The 19,283-nt window shown below is 37.6% G+C and overlaps 1 protein-coding gene across 7 annotated transcripts in view; it reads left to right on the top strand.

Moving 5' to 3' along the window:
• FNIP2 (folliculin interacting protein 2) overlaps nucleotides 1-19,283 on the top strand; it is a 52,781-nt gene that overhangs the window by 16,972 nt on the left and 16,526 nt on the right. For 5 of the 7 annotated variants that reach the window (XM_076336601.1, XM_076336603.1, XM_076336598.1 and 2 more), the window contains exons 2-11: nucleotides 6,191-6,317; nucleotides 9,764-9,898; nucleotides 11,005-11,105; nucleotides 11,186-11,257; nucleotides 11,927-12,027; nucleotides 12,170-12,259; nucleotides 13,410-13,481; nucleotides 14,094-14,223; nucleotides 17,629-17,830; nucleotides 18,415-18,503. In XM_076336601.1, coding sequence (XP_076192716.1) covers nucleotides 6,191-6,317; nucleotides 9,764-9,898; nucleotides 11,005-11,105; nucleotides 11,186-11,257; nucleotides 11,927-12,027; nucleotides 12,170-12,259; nucleotides 13,410-13,481; nucleotides 14,094-14,223; nucleotides 17,629-17,830; nucleotides 18,415-18,503 — 1,119 coding nt within the window. The remainder of the gene's footprint in view (nucleotides 1-6,190; nucleotides 6,318-9,763; nucleotides 9,899-11,004; nucleotides 11,106-11,185; nucleotides 11,258-11,926; nucleotides 12,028-12,169; nucleotides 12,260-13,409; nucleotides 13,482-14,093; nucleotides 14,224-17,628; nucleotides 17,831-18,414; nucleotides 18,504-19,283) is intronic. The other 2 variants (XM_076336605.1, XM_076336602.1) reach the window with 1 other exon arrangement.

The raw sequence follows: 19,283 nt of genomic DNA, 5'->3' as shown, positions 1-19,283 counted from the left end.
TAGTTTTTCTTTGACTTCTTTGTGGTGTCTTTTTCAGGTGTGTGCCAGCATGTGTCCAATGTCTGAGTCTCTACTGCTACATAACTGTGTTGAAAATACAGTTCAGGGCAGCTTTTTCCAAATTCTAACACCCAAGGCTGTTAGAATAAATATTCTACATTCAGGATTGCTGATCTAAGAAGCAGAAAAATATAGATAGATATATAGGCATATAGATATGTTTCAGCCTTGTTATTTCTCTAGATGTTGCACTGAAGTAGTGAGTGGTTAGTCACTTTCAAAAATGTTTTAAGGTCAGCTGAAGTAGTTTTTGAATATAAATAAATAGGTCACTCTTCAGTTGTTGCATGCATGCTGATTGTTATAAAGGTGAACCAAAAGCTTTCTTTGTAAAGATCAGGGTTTGGAGATCTATATTAACTGAAAATACTGATTCAGGGCAGAATGGGCCAAACTTTTTGTAGCTTTTTTCCAGAAACAAATGAGTCTACTTTCCCCTAAGTAAGAGAGATCTCCTTGCCTCCATGTCTCATATCTGTAATGGAACAAATGTTGAACAAGCCAAAGGAAAGTAGCTTATATGCCAGTGTAAGAGAAAATAAAGCAAACTTAAGCTTAATATGGAATCTGGGGAGAAAACTTGCTGGGATTGCTGTAAGCTGTTCCAAACTTGTGGCTTTCTTTAAAAAAAAAAAAAAAAAAAAAAAAAAATCAGTGTTTTAGTATCTCTAGTAGACCTGGTTTTCCTGTTGTATGAACATAGGCAGCTTGATTTTATTTATTTATTTTGACTTGAAGATGATGTTTATTAGTTCTAGCATCTTCCAGATGCAGGAAAGATCTGCTCTGAAGGTGAGACTAGATAAGTTGAGCTGTTCAAACAGACTGCTGATGCTGAAGGCAGGGATCACATTCCCTCTTCTTCCTTTGCTTTCTGGCATCATGCTCTTGTCCCTTTTTCCCTTGTGCTGGCCTTGGCCTTTCCAATCCTTCTGGAACTGGCTCCCCTTAGGGAGTCAGTTCAGCTCACTAAGCAGGCAGAAAACTGACTCAGGAACAAGAAAACCCAATTAACATTCTAACTGGCCTCAGTACTTATTTGAAGTGTATAGGGAATGTTTTCTTTGTGCCCTTTCCTAAAGGTATATAGCTCCATGGATGAAGTGAGTTAGTATAACTCATGCTGCCACCAAGAGGTGGAGGTTCCATTGCCTCCTTCCTTTTTCCAGCTACATTTCTGATCCACTTTCATTTGCTGGGACAGGCTGCTGCAGAGAATTCAGTTAGTTTACAGAAGGGTCCAACAATTACCAGAGCAGACATGAGTAATAGGAAGGGTCACGTAGTTACAAAAAGGGGAGAAAGGATATGTGGGGCTTTTAATTTTGTGGTCAAATAAGAAAACATTATGTTCGGTCAAAATAGCCACATTTAACCTGAAATATGAACATCTGCACAAGCTCATATTAATTCAGCTAATTTTTAAGAATATGCAGGACCTGGCATAATGCGTTGTTTTTAAGCCGAAGTGAAACATTTCAGTTAGCTGTCAGTCTCTTCACTTCCTTACCTTTCTAGGGTGTAATGTTATCAGAAGCATGTTTTGTCATTTTGCAGTACATGGTGGCTTAAAAAAAAAGCCCTACTATAATTTTATTCATTTTATTTGTAACGTTTAAGTCACTTAGAAATATGTATTCCTTCAGCACAGATCTTTTGTCATTCTGTTTATTAAGTAGTTCTTAAACAGGAATTGAACCTGTAAGGTCTGTCTTGTATAAGCAGAATGAGAAAATTTTTATATAAACAGGGCTAAGGCAAATGATGTTTCGGTTAGCGTTTAGCAAAACTTATTTTTGAAGGCTTTTTTTAAGCTGACTGGAAGAAGCAACAGTGTTTATCCAAAAGTAGTGATTGTAGCACATTTATTCTTGCTAAACATTTGTAAGAAATATGAAGCTTACCCTGGGGATTATGTAGTTTTGTTATATGAAGTAATACTTTCAGTAGTAGGTACATATGCAAAACTACTTGTATTATGTAACTCTCACATAGCTTCCTTCAGTATTTACGTATGGTTGGGGAAGCTGTTTTAGGCAGAAACAGAGAAAAAGGAAACAATCAACAGTGTGCCAGTTTAGATTTTACCAAATGAATATAAGAAAAACAACTGAGTCTTGAGACATGAAGTAGGAGAGTGTTGGGATGGTGGTGAACAGCTAAAAGGGCACTTTTGATATGAATAAATGTCTGTATTTGTTATAATTGGACATGGAGTAGACTGTTAGAATTTCATAATGTGGTGCAGCTGGAAAATAAGAGGCTTTCTGTAAGCACGTTGAGGGTCTGCTTTCTAGTCCAAAAGTGGAAGAATTAATAATTTTGTTACAGAATTGTCAATGAAAAATAGAAAATTCAATCTAATAATGTGCAAATTATGGTGCAAGCTTTTCACATAACACTTTCAGAATCTTCTTTTTCCCCATCCTCTACCTATCTCCCACAAATATATCATGAAGATTTTTTTGTTGCCTTAAAGTTCATATTATGGCCTTAGAGGGGGAGAGGAAAGAGTCTGTTATCTCCTTCACTATTTATTTTTGGAGGACAGAAATATATATCCCTTCATCAAACTTGGTGGTTGAAATTGATTAGTGAATTAACAAATAATTGGGCAAGGTGAACCTGTATGCATATAGGTTGCCTGTGAGCATAGGAGCCTTTTTTACTTAGGGAAAAACCGGCTAAAATATTCCTGTTGCCTATTTCAGATATTTCGGTCTTACTTTTTTAGAAACAACTGATGGAAGAGTGAAAGGGTTTTTTTCTTAGTCAAACTTTCTTAGTTACTTTCTAACATCTAAACGAAAGTTAAGCTATACAATGCAGAAGTGTGGTGGGTTTTTTTTTTCATTAAGTGATATTTTGTGTGAGAATCTTCTCTCTTTTTCAAAAACTATATGTGAAGAAGAAAGAAAAAGAAGCGCATGCCTTTCAGCATTGCTAAATAAGCAAGAAGCTGATATAAAGTTACGTAATGGTTTGGGGTTTTGGTTTTTACGCATGTGAAAATGGAGCTGACCAATGAGTCTGTGTACTGTCTGTATTCTTCAACACTCTGTATTTAGGAAATGATTGAATACTCCCGCTGTCCCTGTTTTGGGGGCTGTATGTTGTATAAGCTGGCTTAAACAATAAAGGGTGGAAGTACTGTAAGCAGTCTGCTCATCAGCTTTTGTGACGGGGGAAAAACATCCCAGTCATCTGACTAGTCTTGGGCCTGGTGCTAGATTCCACATCGAAGTAATGAAACTACGGGTTTATATGCCTGTATAACTTGCCTATAGATATGCTTGATCTTATCAAGTGTGGTTTTAGTAGGATGGATCTCTTCTGTAATGGGTAGGACTGCTACAGGAACTGCATCTGTGTTCTGGGTAATTCAAAGCCTGAAAGCAAAGACTTCATTAAAACATAAGTTTGATATTTCGTTAGTACTGTAAGAAGCATTATCTGAAGTTACTTCCCTAGATTTAGTCTATTAGTCACATAAAGCTCTGTATGATAGATTTTATGTAACTTCTTAGCTTGTTGCTGTCTGGTACTAGAATCTGTTTGAAGTTCTGAAAGATTGCAGCAATCTTTAATTCTAGCATGCTGTGTGGAAGAGGCACCTCAGCAGGCTGTTAAATTGGCTTTTACTTCAGCACTTGTTAAAAAACACAGTTCATGTCTTATACAGAAGTTGGTAGCACGCAAACATCGTGAAGTTTGCTTTAGTGCAGAATGTGGGAGTTCACCTGTTCATAAGGAAACCTAAATTCATGCAACGCAAGTACTGAGCATGCTTTTAGCATCAGTGGGCAGATGCAGGGCTGGATTGGCTCAATCTGTGCCTGAAATGAATCTTTCTCAGTTTAGACTTGCAGTCCTGTGGTCTGAACTACGGATCCTGCTGTGCCAGTCCTGGAGATAAATAAGGCTTTGCTCTTGCATACAATTTAAATTAAGGCCATAGAGATGTACCTTTTCTTTGTAGTTAAAAGGAAGGAAGACCTGTGGCCTTTTAAAGAAAGCAGCATAGTTACTTCAGGTATTGTCTGTTGCAGAAAGTGTGTAAGTAAATAGGTAGCCATATAACTGAAGAGGTATCAGAGTATCTGGTACTGAAGAGTATCAGATTCATGTGGCAGGCTAGAATGAAGTCTATTGATGGCTCCGACTTCTCTTGCATTCTGTATAACCGGATTTTGTAATAGCATTGCACAGGCAGTGGGCTGAGAAACTGGTAACAGACTTTTAAAACAGATGGTGTAGTTGCAGCTCTCTGTATATGTGAGGTGTGTAGGATCTTTGTTGGGCAACTATCGACAATGGTATCGGGTCTGATCTCACGCAGATTAACTTAATGCTGTGACTCCCTTTGAAAGGGAAGACTTGAAAAGAAATCTGCCTGGCACTCCTAGCATTTTGGAGGCAACATATTACAAACACATCAACAAGTTTCCTCATTGTTGATGGCAAAACAGCCTTTAGCATCATTCCATGATCTGGCTTTGATGTGTGCTGGACCCCTGTATATCATGTACATAGAATATACTTGTATCAGAGTACCTTACAGTGGAGATAGGTATCTGGCTTATTCTGTCCCCAGGTATTTAAAAATAGAATAAAACCTTCCAAATTGAGGTCTTTCAGCTTTGAAAAAGGTGCCCATTTAGGCTTATTTTTCTTTTTAGCTACATAGAAAGGGGAGTTGATCTCTGAAATGCAAGATGGAGCACAAAGAAGAAATTAAGCTGGCTTTACTTATAATGATTTTAAATTTACAAGTCTCTGAGTGTGCTTCTAAAGCAGTTGCCCATGGTTACCTTACTGTCTCTAGCAGGAGTTGATGGTGTTTACCTCACTATTGATTTATGGCTGTTAACAGAGCATGGAATAAAAGAAATAACTTCAGAAATTCCCGTCTTTCAGCTGTATAGAATTTTTGTGCTCTTCCCTCAATTCTCCACCTTCCTTCTCTGTAGGGCATAGTTTGGGAAAATTCCTCAATGAAACATCCTTTTGGGTGGGAGATCAGTGTGGCCTTGACTGAAGTCTGTTATGCAATTTGTTAAACCAACAACTATTAATAACAGTTGTACTCTTACCCCCTAGATGTGGTCCATCCAGGTCAGGGATGAGGCAATATGACTGAGCACCAGTGCTGTGTGGCACTGCTTTATGCAGTAGTAGGTTTTTTCCATTAATTCCAGCTTGTCAGCTACATAACATGAAAAGTATTTCATGTATAGCTGAACCTGAGGCCAAACAAACCTCCGTGCTCTGACGTGCAGACCGACTCCCTTTGGAATTAGGAAATAAAGTCTCTTGCCATCGCAGCCATGATCAGTTGTGCTCTTCAGCCTTCTGCGGTAGCGCAAGGAGGCAAGTCGTGTGCCATGATGTATCTCTGAGGAACGGGCAGATTCTGGCTTGAGAGAGTTGTTTTGCTTCAGGTTGAATCTCAGTGGTATCTTGGTTTCATCTACTAAATGAGTTTCATCGTCGTTGGAGTTCAAGTCTCGGTAATCTATGGTTGCTCTGTAAACCCTGAAACATCTCAGAAAAGACAGGAAAAATAATGGAACAACATAAACCTTGTCTTTCAGTTACAAGAATTAAACTTTGGAAAAATCCTAACTTACATTGACAGAAATAGATCAAAAGAAGTTGGGTTTGTGTTGTTTATAGGAGAGAAGGATGAGGGAGGGTGGAAACCTTGAGCTTGTGAAAGGCTGTAGTAAAGAGGATGGTAATCCGTTGTTCTTTATCGCCACTGAGAGAATTGCACAAAGTAGTACACCTACCTTGCAATAAGGATGATCCAGACTGTGTACAGAGAAGGGAGTAAATTTAAGAGTAGTTAAGCCCTGGAGCAGATTGCTGAGACAAAGTTTTGTGTTCCCTTTCTAGAAAATTTTGAAGAAAGGTTGGATGAAAATTGGTCTGGCTGTGCCTGCCTGTGTGTCAGTGACACTGGGCTTAGATGCTCCTTTGAGTTCCTTTTTGGTCGGAGTTTTGTGATTACAGCCCGATTCTTGTAAATGCTGAGTAAAAGATGTATTTGCTGAATACCTGTTTCTTTGCTTAAATAAGCCTGCAAAGTCAGCACAATATTTTAACATCTTGTGTTTATAATCTGCAGCTGGTCCTCTTCAGAGTTTGACTTGAATGAAATCCGCCTGATAGTTTACCAAGACTGTGAGAGGAGAGGCAGACAGGTCTTATTTGATTCCAAAGCAGTCCGCAAAATTGATGAAGCTGTGGTTCAGGTATGAAATGCTAATTTTGCTTTTGTCCTACTGCTCTTTTGTTTCCCTTCCCAAAAGCAGGAATTTTAATATGACAGTGTCAACTTCTTAATCGTTCTTGTGATCTTTCACTTGATCTCGATTCTGTGATAGCTGCAACAAGAGTGTGTTAGATTCCAAAAAGCCTATGAACACATATCTGGTATTTGGTATTTATAATATAAATATGGTATTGAAACTTAACAACTTAGACCTGATTTGCTTTCAAGCAAAGCAATCTACCCCTTTAAACTGAGTATTTCCTCAGCCTTTTTAATGTTGATGGGGATTGCTTTTTGTTGTTAACCCTGGTTGTGTAGTCCCATTGTTCCAGTGATGTCTAGCATGTCTCTAAATGTGCTTGTCTGTCTTTGGTGTTTGGATTAGAAAAGTTGTTGGCTTTATGTGAATTAAAACAACTCCTCTTTGGCTAACCATGCCATAATGTGTAAGACTGACACATGGCAATATATGGCCACGTAAGTTTTGGTGACACACATAGAAGTAAGAGTAGATGCTGTCAAGATGCAAATTCTTTGTGCTGCTCTCCAGGCACACAAATTATGGAGTAATGCTTCCAGCAAACTTAGGTGATTTTAAGACAAGTAAAACAATAGCATTTTCTGTTTTGTGGTCACTTCTTTTTTTTTTTTTTTCTTTCTACTAGCTCTGTGTTTCTCTTCTACATTGAATTATTTCAATTTTTCGTTTGTTCTGAAGCCTTTGTTACAACCAGCAGCTTCAGCCTGTCAGACTAGCATGGTTTATTGTAGAATCACTAGCTGTATACGAATAGTTGTGACTTGCAGAAATTACTTATGAAGATGCTTAAAAACCAGCAATCTATTTCAGTCACACTGCAAGTATGCCATTGTACCAAATCAGTAAGACTGATGAGCATCATCAGCTGATGACTGATCATCTACTTAAGAGGGTAAATGGGTCAGACTGGTCTGTTAATCTTGCTCCCTCTCTCCTCTCCCGCCTGCGCCCCCCATCAAGGTCATTACTTTGTATCTTAGAGTTGGTTTAAAACACATAGCATGTGAGGAAGAAATTATTTCTGGCTTCATTTAAATACTCAAATTATTCCACTTGCTTGAATACTTTAAACTAAAAGTTAACTACGAAATGTCCTATCAGAAACTCTATGCAATGCTGACATAAAACAGATTATAACCTCCCTTATAACATGATACAGGCTATAATCTGTTTTCTAGCCAGACACTAATCTACGTACCCTTTTAAAACAGCCAAAGCACTTTGAATGGCATGCAAACACGTAGATGTTAAGTGATCTTAAATGTTTGGTCATTTGTTTGGTACGTTATCAAACAGGGAGCCTAAAACTTGATTCATTTAAAGTTAAGGCAAAATTACTCTCAAGCTCAGTCCTGTTTAAACTAAAGTCAAGAAAGTGTGTGTGTGTGTGTGTGTGTATACTGTGCATTTATCCATTTCCCTGAAACACAGTAAAGCTTATTCACATTGAATATTCAAATACATTGTCTTTAAAGTATGCAATAAACTTACCTGGGGGAACTAGCAGGTCTGTATTCCATTTAACCATATGTTTGTTTAATATACTGCATTTCTTTTCAGTGTTCTTAATCTAATCTCCAATTCTTTCTGCAGATGGCGTATATCAGACCACTTTTATTAGCCATTTTTTGTCAATAGCTCATTAAAGACGTGACTACTGACACTGGTGCATTTCTAAACCCCTGATAACAGTCACATTGGGATTAGATAAGCCATAGCACATAAATACTATGCCAGAAAAAACTGCACAAAAGGAGTGCAAATATAGGATAAAATATAGAAGTCCAGGATTTAACTTTTTTAACATGCTAGTAGGCTTATTTTTAAATCGGTAAAGGAGCTATACTATCACTGTAGTTTAAACTCAACTTTTAAAAAAATGACAAATCATCTACTCCGCTTTTCTTGTCTTACTCTTCCTTTTTCTTCTGCATCTTTCCTTTTGCCCATTTCGTCATCTTGTCATTGTGACTTGAGTATTCTAAAACTTACTACAGTTACTGCACTGTAGTATTCAAAGTGTTCATCTTAAAAATCAGTCTTGTAGAATATTGGATTATACTTTTATTTCCATTACCTTCCTGTTACCGTTCCTTTCTCGTCTTGCTGAGCCCAAAATATGTGATGTAAATTTGACTGGCTGCTTTTTACCCGATACCAGCATTTAGGTTATTCCTATTTCTTTTTGCCTGCTTGTTTGTTTTTTCTGTAAACTATCTACATGTACCTTGCTGACATTTTAAAACAATTCAGTTGGCCTTGCCAATGCACGTTCCCAATGAGGTAAACCATGCTGGTACAAAATGAGACTTATAAAAACACACTTCATTCTGATGTGCACCAAATGAATGAATATTTACATTAATACACATTAAATATATGCTCATTAAGGGATTTTGAATTTCTTAAATATATAAAAAGTTTGAGTGTGAGATAAGTTTTCTAAGACTTTCTAAGCAGTTTTCATTGCTGCGACGTTACAGTTTTGCTCCCTTCATAAATCTTTTCAAGTGCATGTGAGAAGTATGTTCAAAATAATGTGGCCCTTTTAACTGACATCTAATGGACATTCAAATTGGAAAAAGAAAAAAACAGCTGTTAAAGAAAACAAGAAACTCATTGGTTTTTGTTCAAGAAAACTATATTAAGAAAATCCCAATGAATTAAATGCAGCTTGTCTTATGAATCATGTACAAATAGCATTAATGTAATTGGTATCTTTCTGAGACTTCCTTTACACCTTTCTGATCAGTTCTAAGATGTTGTTAAAACATAGTGACTTGAGACTAGACTTTGAATTAGAGTCATCTGGATTTAAGCATTCATTTGCTTTTCTTTTTTTTTTTTACACAATTCCTTTACAGGTTTAACAAACAGATTTTTATAACCTGGTAATTCTACCAAATGATGCATTATTTATCCCTTGTTTTTCCTGGCTGTTCTTCTGTTTAAGAAATCTGTTAATCAGTTGGGGAGCAAGAGTTATATGCAATTTGAGTGATTAATTGTGCAAATGATTACAGAAATTGGTTTGTAAGCAACCCATAAACTGAGATTTTGTTTACATAAACTTTGGCAAATGTTACACAGAGCAATTCATAACAATTGGGAATGATCTTCCAGTGGAACTTTGGCTAATTACTTTGTGTGATACTATGAAAACTTGTCTGGCAATATAAATGTGAGAGTAGCTGTGCACTTTCTCTGATGCTGGCCTTTTTAAAAAGCTTTTAAAACTGATACATATTTTTTTTGAACCAAATAAGAGTATCTTATTTCTGTTGCTTATCTGTAGTTTAAGAAAAATCTTGCCATAGTATGTTTACAGATGGGAGCTCTCATGTTTGCTTTAATTGTTTTCATCATATTGCTCTGTTTTGACACAGAAAATGGCAGAGGATGCTTCTGTAAAGACTTCTGCCAAGAACTGCCAAGCAAGCAATGGGAACAACAATATTTCTTCCCATAGTCCCTCAATAAGCTGTATGCAAAATATCAAAGAACAGATACCGAAGTATCAGGTAATGTTCATTACTTTTTCTTGCTTGTATTTATCCATTTTACTGAAGAAGTTTGTATATAAAAGCCTTAACTTACATGCATTGAATGACTAGTTATACTTCTATTATATTACAAGTTAATCTGAACCTTGAGATAGCTACCCTATCTTTAAAGTGTTACAGAGTAAGAACATGTGGGTACTTCTTAACCTTTTGGTCTATCTTGGTCCTATCTTTGAAAGAGTTACAAAAGGTATTCAATAGCATTGTTATTTGTGAAGATCATAAAAAGCATTATACTGTTCTCTGTTCTTGTTTTAAAAGATGTCTACCTATGCTTCAGGTCAGTTCTGAAGAAGCTGTTGAACATGGTATATTGAGTCCCTTTAGTGTGTCTTACTATAACACAAAATTTTTAAAAGAACTATTTTTTAAGGTACTCTGGCTGTTTCTCAGTAAAAGCATAAACGTTTTATCTAGAAAAATGTAATCTGAAGCATGTATAGACTAAGGTAGGGAAAAAAGATATTTAACTAGAAGGTAAGTGATTTCCTTCAGAATTAACAAATTTCTCTCCATATTTGCTATTGATGATCAGTCTTTGAAACAAAATAAGAAATCGGTCTGATTATACTTAGAAACACAGTCTCCACAAATTATTTTCCAATCAAAAATGTTTCCCAGAAGCTTTCTATAAGGGCAGGGAAGGAGAACTTACTCATTTGAATAAGGAAGACAGTTTAATGCTTGGGGATCCAGACCACAGAATCTAAGTCCTGTGAACACCTACAGGTTTCATCAAATACTCTGTTATATGGGAATGTTGCTGGACACAGCTGTTTCTTTGGAAATGCAGTAGATCTTTTTTCCTCTTTCTTGCCTTTGGAGGTCCCCTGGAACAAGGGTGACGATGCCCATCTAGAGAGCAAAACAGAGTACGTCTTCCAGCTGTACTTGCTTGTACTTGCACTCAGTGCGTTAGAATCACACAGGATCTTAGTCTGCATGGAAAAGCAGAACTTACTTGTATTTTCCATTCAAAATGTAGCACTGTGGCACTACATTAAATTGAAATAGTCTGCCAAGTTATTATTGACTTTGCTCTTCCCATCTTCTTGTCTGTGTAGTACACCAGACCAGCTTCCGATGTCAACATGCTGGGAGAAATGATGTTTGGCTCAGTGGCAATGAGTTACAAAGGCTCCACCTTGAAAATTCACTATATACGGTGAGTATCCTTTTCTGTGATGCACTCTCGTCAGGCACTTGGAATTGATGACTCACTGAAATGACTGTTTATCCTTTCAGCTCTCCCCCACAGCTGATGATAAGTAAAGTCTTCTCAGCCAGGGTAGGAAGCTTCAGTGGAAGCAACAATAAGTAAGAACATTTTTTTTTATTTATTTTTTATTTTTTTCTTCCCCACCCACTGCAGTTGTCTTTCCTTCTTTCTCCTTTTGTAGTCTTTCTGTCACTGCTTCTAAATTTGACTTAGTCGAAGTGGAAAAGTCTAGTAGAAAATCAGAAATGGTGGCTGTGGAGGATTCTCTTGATAGATCCCAGCCAGGCCACCCAAGTTTAAAAAATAAAATCTGAGTTTCTGCTTCTTAGTTTGTCCAGGGCATGCAAAAAACTTCAGAGGCTAGGTGCTCTGGACAGTCAAAGCCTCTGTCTCTTCCTGCTGCCAGAAGGGTGAAGAAGGGGTATATGTTGAGAAAGCTTTGTGTCCCTGTACCCAACTTCTGTTTCCTTCAACAGTGACAGAAGATATACTGTTTCTCATCTGTTCCCTTTTTCCTTGTCCCAAAAATGGGCAAATGTGAATAAACTGAATCCCAAATGTGACATACAGAAACTTACAATAATTCAAAGAGGGAGCCTATATAGAAAATAAATGCCTATTTCCTTAGTTTCAGAAAACCTTGAGTCTGATTGTAAAGTTAATCTTTAACCTTCTTTTTTCCATAAAATGAGCCTAATTATCAAGCTAATATAAATGTGTATTGATCACGTTCTTAAGGAACACTGGCTTTTTCCCCTTTTTTTTAGCTTACAAGATAGCTTTGAATACATCAACCAAGATCCCAGCCTGGGAAAGCTGAGCTTGAATCAGAATGGTTTGGGAACCTGTCGCAGTGGAAGTAATTTAGGTAAATATTTCCAGGTTCTATGTCTTTCTGACAACATGAGGCCATCTGTTAGTTCAGTTTGTTTTTTTCCTATGCATCTCCTTTTTTTTTTTTTTTAAACTTTTTTGCATTGCATTTTCTCTACATTGCTTTTGTTTCCTAGGTGTGTTACAGCTGTGTAGCAGCAAACTGCTGCAGGGTGTGTCTGAAGGAGGTCCCCTCCGGCTCATCCGCAGTGCTTCTTTCTTTGCAGGTTTGTGTGGAATGCCAGCCACAGTGTGACCCATCCATATGCACACACAAATCCAGCTCCTTCTGAATCCTTGCAGGTCATACATAATTACTCTCTAGAAACAGAAAGGGCTAAAATAGTGACAACAGATGTATCTGATGTATACTTAAAAATCTTTCTTTCAGAAAAAAGCTAAATTAATTGTTCATATTTTTGTTCATATTTCTTTTCTAATCCCTGTGTTTAATTTTAAAGGTATTTTTATGCAGTGTCTTTAATAATAAATGAGCCCTTATGTTTCTTAGAGAACTTATGTTTCCTGGCTTATAGCTGGTTTCTTGCTAGTGTGCAGGTGTCTTGCTGGTGTACAGCTTTTTCTTCTCTTACCTCTTGCTACTTTTTTTTAATTTGATGGCAGACATTCAAAATTTATTCTTGAGCTAAGTCTGGGAGGCTTTAAGGTTTTTTCTTTAACAATATCAGTTTCTTTAATTTTCAAAACTTTAAACTACATGAAGTCTCCTTTTACAGGCATACTGATGACCCATGCAGGTGGGTAGATCTTAGGCCTAATTAGTTCTGTTAATTGTGAAAATGTGAACTGGAATACCAATGCAGTTTCTTCACAGCCTTTGCAAATCTTGCATGCTCTACAATTTGAGTGACTCTGCACTACTAACACTTCCATGTAATACAACATAGGCTTAATGTTTCTTACTGTGAGGCTTTGTGGATAGTAAATCTCCGCTTGGGGAGCGAATCAGAAGCTTAATGGACCTCATACTTGACATTATGATGTTAACCTGTGTAAAATGACAATCTTGCGCACACACACAAAAAATGTCAAAAGTGACAGATGGGGGTACCACCAGCCCTCATTTTCAAAGCATGTCTGATTTCTGACAATGTAGACTGTATTTACATTCTTAAGCTTCTTAGAGATGTTTTTAGGTTGGGGCAAATAACCAACTTCCTCTAGTAACATGATACTCAGTATGGGAATACTGTTTGCTCGCACCTCTGCTCACACCATACTGCTTATTTGGAGTTGCAGTACAGGATGTAACTTTGCTGTTTTATGACCTTTAAACTTAAACATTTTTTTAAAATGCTGACAAATAGTATAATCAGTTATGTAATATTTTCTGTTGATCTGATCTGTTTGTTTTAGCACACAGCACACCTGTTGATATGCCTAGCAGAGGACAAAATGAGGACAGAGACAGTGGCATTGCTCGGTCAGGTATCTGCTGTCTGCCTTGTTTGCTTGCTTTTGTAATTATGTTACAATTCTTTGGTGCAGTGATTCACCTGAAATATAGGCACCTTATGACCTGTAAATCCAAAATTTTTTGGATCTGCTAAGCAGTTTTCCTTCTGCTTTTGCCCCAAGCCTTAATGCAAGAATATTTGTAATGATATTCTTTGTTTACAGCCATCACTTTTTGGGTTCTTAACCAATTTATAATTTGGAGAAAGAACTGGCTGGAGCCTTTTCTAAAGCAAGGGAAGAGAAGATGTTTTTGCACTGAATAGGAAAAGGAGACCAGGAGTTCTATCTATTGTAATGGGAGGGCAACACCTCTTAAGACAGAATGCTTTTAATGAGAATAAAACAACTTTTAGTATGTTCTAGTAGGGAAGACCTCTGACTTTATAAGAAATGATTGTCCTCAGGCAACAAGATTTATTTAAAATAACTGTCTCTCCTGTTGCAAGTGAGTTAATGTGAAAAAGATCAGCAAAGCAAGAGCAATATTTGTGGGAATTTGTTCCCAGTTAGAGTATGAAGAAAAATATTTAACCAGCACTCCTTGTAATTCAATATATGTGGGGTTTCTTGCTTTCTTGATAGCATCTCTGAGCAGTCTTCTGGTTACTCCTTTTCCATCTCCAAGCTCTTCATCATCATCTTCTAGCAGCTACCAACGTCGCTGGCTCCGAAGTCAGACAACCAGTTTAGAGAATGGAATTATTCCAAGGTGGTGAGTGCAACACTTTTCTTCTTACAACAGCTGTTTGGCAGTAATTTAAGCTAAATAGAGCTTAAGCCCCTTTTCTTTAAAAGGACAAATCCTTTTATTAAATGCTCTCAATTCAATCTAACTTCTGTGCATGTTACATAAGATTGCCAATATGAAGAAAGATCAAATTTTGGCTGAATATGAACTGCAAGGCCCGATTTGAAATATACTTATTTTTATTTAACATATAGGCTGTGTCTGAAACCACGTTCTGAAAAGCAAATTAAACTGCTTCTGAAGGAGCAGAGCATCCTGTTGGGATGAAAGGGACTGTAACAGCACTGCTGCCATAATTACATTATACTGTGATGAAGTCTGACTAGTGAGCAGTTACTGAAACTTTGGAGTAATAGCCCATGACGACTCGCTTGGCTGGTACAGGATGTTCCTGATGTGACTTCTGCCAAAACAGGAAGGAAAAAAAAGAACTGTGATCAAAAAGCTTGGCTTCTGTTTTGGAATTTTATTAGCTTTTGTAGCTCAGTGGCATAACAAAGCATGGAATGCAGCAGACCTTTCATAGCTAATAAGCAAATTCTTCCCTTGCAAAATAGCAAATGGTTCTTGATTATCGGCTCATATGTACTCATCCACCTGCACCCAGAGACGGCATGGAATTAGTAGAGAGCTACAAGAAATTCCTACTGTTTGGCCTCTCTCCCTCTTCACTCTTTTCAGTTAAGAGAAGCTTAAAAGCTGCCAGTTAAAATATGTGGTCGGTAAAAAACAAAACCAAAACCTTTTTGAAAGGACTTCATTCCCTAGTGTCAACATTTGAAGCTTTTTCCTGGATATTCTTACTGAATCATTTTTAACATGAAGAATTGTGCAGTGGTGCTAATGTGGCAGTCGTGCTTTCTAAATCATGCTTGCAGTTGAGAATAAGCTAATAAACATTTTGCTTTCAGTAAACTGAAGTACTTTTTGGTCTAGTTTCCTAAAGAAATAAGGCTGAGAGCAGTGCATGCAAAAAAGTTAAAACATTTAGGGTAAAGATAATTTCAGCCCAGTTTAAGAAGTAGCCAAAGTTTCACAAATAGAAATTTCCTCAAAGTGTTACTAAAGTAACTAATTGTTTAGAGGAAACTAGCCTTTTTGGGCTGCTTGTTCACTGTAGGGAGTAGGTTGTGTTTCTTCTATGTTAGAGAATCTATGCTGGGGAAAGATATTGGAAACAGGACATTATTATTTCCACTATCTAGAACTGCTCTTGAATTGGGGTTCTTCCTAAGCCAAAAAGCCTCTTCAGATACTTGTTTTCCAATCACTTGCCAGAGAAACAGTAGGCTTCTGGTTGAATACTTCAGTGACAGCAGAGTTTGCACTTCAGTTTGTACAGCCAAGATTCTACAGTCTCTGTGACTGATTTTTTAGGCCAATAGCTCAAAGAAAATGAGATGTCTAGCTGGAACTCTATGTAGTCAATTGGCAGGCAAGCTAGATTAGCAGCTTTGAAAAGGCTTCTCTCACAGACCTAAATCCTTCAATTTCTGTTCCCGGGAAGCAGTAAAAAAGCTTGTGATGTTTTTTAGATGCTGACTGACCATCCTTTCCCAACTTCCTTGGGAACTTCTGTCTCTGCATGCAAGTTCCTGAAGTTCAAATGAGGTTATGTTTTTGTCTTGAACTCTGGTTTCCCACGAGCTGTTTTTTGCTGGGATTTTATTGTGTGTGTTTTTTCCTGTATTCCTGGATTCATACCTCGATGATGAGAAACTTTTGTATATTTAACTTTGTCAAACCAATTAAACTGTAAAGCACTTATTTTTAGAATGAACTTAGAATGAATGCTTAGCATTCAGGCTTTCCTCTTGTTAATTGCTTCATCGTGGTCTATAAATGCCACAGGCTCCATTTCAAGATAATTCTGATATGAATTAAAGCCTTCAAGCTTTTAATTACCATTCACTGATATTGCAGTCTTAACTTACAAAGAAACTCCAAAACCAACCTATTTCCATATGAGCTGCTGCTCTGAATGTCTCCGTTTGTGTTCTAATGGTTTTCTTGTCTGTTCTTACCCTTCTACCCCTATAACTCCTCAGTGGATTAAAAGCCGTTACGCAATTAAAGTTCCTTCCAAAAGACATTTTGACCATACTATTTTACTGATTGATGTATGTGCTTTTTAAAGATGTTTTTTCAGTGAAATTGATGAAGAAACTTTAAGCAAGAAAAAACAAGTTCTGTAAATCCAGCAACATCAGTATCTAGCACTGCAATGCAAGTATTTATGGAGGAACAGGGTGAGGGCATTGCCACCCTTTTGTATAATCACAGAAAAACTTACGCTGGGTTGAGACTTGTGGGTATAATCCAAATCAGTTGCCTGTGCAAAGGGCTAGCTTGGAATTTAGATCAGGTTGCTGTGGAACTTGTCTAATTAAGTCTTGAAAATCTCCAAGGATGAGGATTCCACAGCCTCTCTGGACAGTGCCCTCTGCTGTATTGACCATTCCCCCCCCCCCCCCCCAATTTGGCATGATCTGCAAACTCACTGAAGGTGTGTTTTGATCCACAGGCCAGGCTGATAATGAAGATACTGAGCGGTTTTGATCCCAGTATCAACCCATGTGTAATATTAAAAAGTGGCATAACTGTTCAAAGCAATGTGGTGGAACTATCAAGTGAATAAACAGAACTTGGGGAAATAATAATGGTTGTAAAATAGCCACCGTTTGTTTTTTTTTTTTTAGCAGAAAACAAAGCATTTTAAACTGAAATATATCCAACCTTGAGCTAGGCACACATCTATTTGTAGGCGTTAAGTTTGTGTTTTCATAGTAATTACTAAGTGGTGACATTTTGCCTTCAGTTAAAATAGAAAGTTTTATTTTGCATGGTTAAGTGCCTTAAAACATCCATCTTAAGATGCTGGAACAGTATAGGTAGCGTGTTTCCCAACTTCCCTCATGAGCAGCAGTACAGATTCAAGAACATCACGGACATGCTGCTGAGTACCTAGGCAGGAGCTTGAGTGCTGGATGCAGTTCACAGCTCTGAAATTACCTGTAACCTTTTTTGCTAATGATTTTGTGTGTTGTGTCTCCATTCCCTTTTCTTAATCTCCCTTAACGATAAATCCAGAAGGAGGGATTTTGTAGTAGCTCTGTTTCAGAGGAAAGTGATCACAGCACTTTAGGAGCTGGCCTTTGGGGGTTGCCTTCCTCCTGTCTGAGCAAACATAGGTCTTATCCAACATTTTGATGGATATCCTCTATTCAGAGACAGGTGACAGCAAAGTCTTATGTAGTCAGTCAAAGAAGACATAAGAATGAGTTACCTTCTACTATATAGAGAGATATGGATAGAAGACAAATTATCTCTCAGCGCGTAGGTAACTGTCCTAACAAATCTGTCTTACAGGTCCACTGAAGAAATGTTTAGTATGGCTGATGAAAGCTGCAGCTCCAATCCTGCAATGGTTCGGAGGAAAAAAATTGCTATCAGCATAATCTTTTCTCTGCCTGGAAAAGAAGAAGCACAGAGAAACTTCCAGGACTTCTTTTTCTCTCACTTTCCTCTTTTTGAATCTCACATGAACAAGCTGAAATATGCAATAGAAAAGGTACAGAAAACTAGTTTGGCTTAATGTGGAAAAATAAGTGTCAAACAGAATGAAGTATTCTAGAATCTGATAGATGAAGAGTGGGAGAAGGTGTGTGGTTTCAAGCTTCCCTCCCTCCTTACACATGTAGTCTTGAGCCTGAGCCCAGTGTAGGAATTCAGCATTTGCTGAAAAAGACATGTGGTTTCTTTTCTAGTCAGAATGAGAATGGAGAGTTTTATGCTATGGGTGGTTTTTCTTTTTATTTCCTTCTCACCATATTTCACTATGACGTTTTCTTGACTCCCTGAAGACTGTGGAAATGGTGGTATTCTATCCTTCCATGCAGTCACTAAAAGAGAGACACAAAATCTTTGTTGCTGTCTTCCCCTTACTCTCTCAAAAATGTTCTCTTCTCTCCCCATGTCCAGTCTTAGGGATTGGTGTCTCATGAGGTGGAGGGAGGTTGGCAGCTATTCCTGTCCTGAGTGGCTATATAGCACTGGGGCTAGATCTTAATCATTTTGACATGTTAATAAAGCTTAAAAAGGTGAAGAATGTGAATCCTTTAAGAAGCTGTTTTGTGTCTTTAACTCTTAATCAAGGCCATGATCTCATGTAGAAAAATAGCAGAATCCAGCCAAAGAGTGCAGGTTTATATCAGCCGTGTCATGGATGCCCTGGGAGAATTCAGGTGAGTTGATGGAATTCTGAATTACAAGGAGAGCTCTTCTCATGCCCCTCTAAAGATATTTGTCACTTCCAGTTATAAGCAACTGAATGCAGGGTCTTGTAACTTAGCCAGTCTTGAAGTTAGTGTGAGTTAATTTTGTGTTGGGTATTGGGTAAATGTTTTTAGAAAACTTCAGCAAAACTAGCTCAGCTGTTTTCAGAATAAGAGTAAAAGTAGTTCTGTTGCACTCACCTGTACCTGGGACTGTCAGTTAAAGTCTTTAAGATCTCATCAAGAGTTGGCTTCTGCTGATGCCTGTGCAGACAAGTGGATTGATTGTTGTATTCAGGCAGATGAGTTGTCTACTCCTAGCCATAGACACTGAACAGTGTAACTGACAAGAAAGTTGCTGTCAAAGGCTCTCTTCTTGGTACCTAAGAGAAGAAGGAATGGCCAGAGGCCAAGAAAGGCAGCCCAGGAGAGAGAGACAAGGCTTTGGTGGGATGGAGTTTCTGTGATGTCTGGAATGTGGAATTGAATCACTGCAATGAATAGAATGGGTTCTATCCCCCCTCAGAATGATTTCTGAATCGTTTCTCTGAATACAAATACACAGGGGAATGCAAGAAAGGGAAGACAAACATGTAATTCATATGAAGACACTAAGTTACTGGTACACAGAATTAAACAGACTAGTGTTCTGCGACACTAGTAATTAGTGTGTCTGGAAAACTTTTCCAGTTTGTTTAGTCGCCTAGATCTTACAATAAATAAATAAATAAAAATCAATGGACAATAGAA

This window comes from Aptenodytes patagonicus, chromosome 4 (genome assembly GCF_965638725.1).
Source record: "Aptenodytes patagonicus chromosome 4, bAptPat1.pri.cur, whole genome shotgun sequence".
Taxonomy (NCBI): Eukaryota; Metazoa; Chordata; class Aves; order Sphenisciformes; family Spheniscidae; genus Aptenodytes; species Aptenodytes patagonicus.
This window is presented reverse-complemented; position numbering and strand designations above follow the sequence as displayed.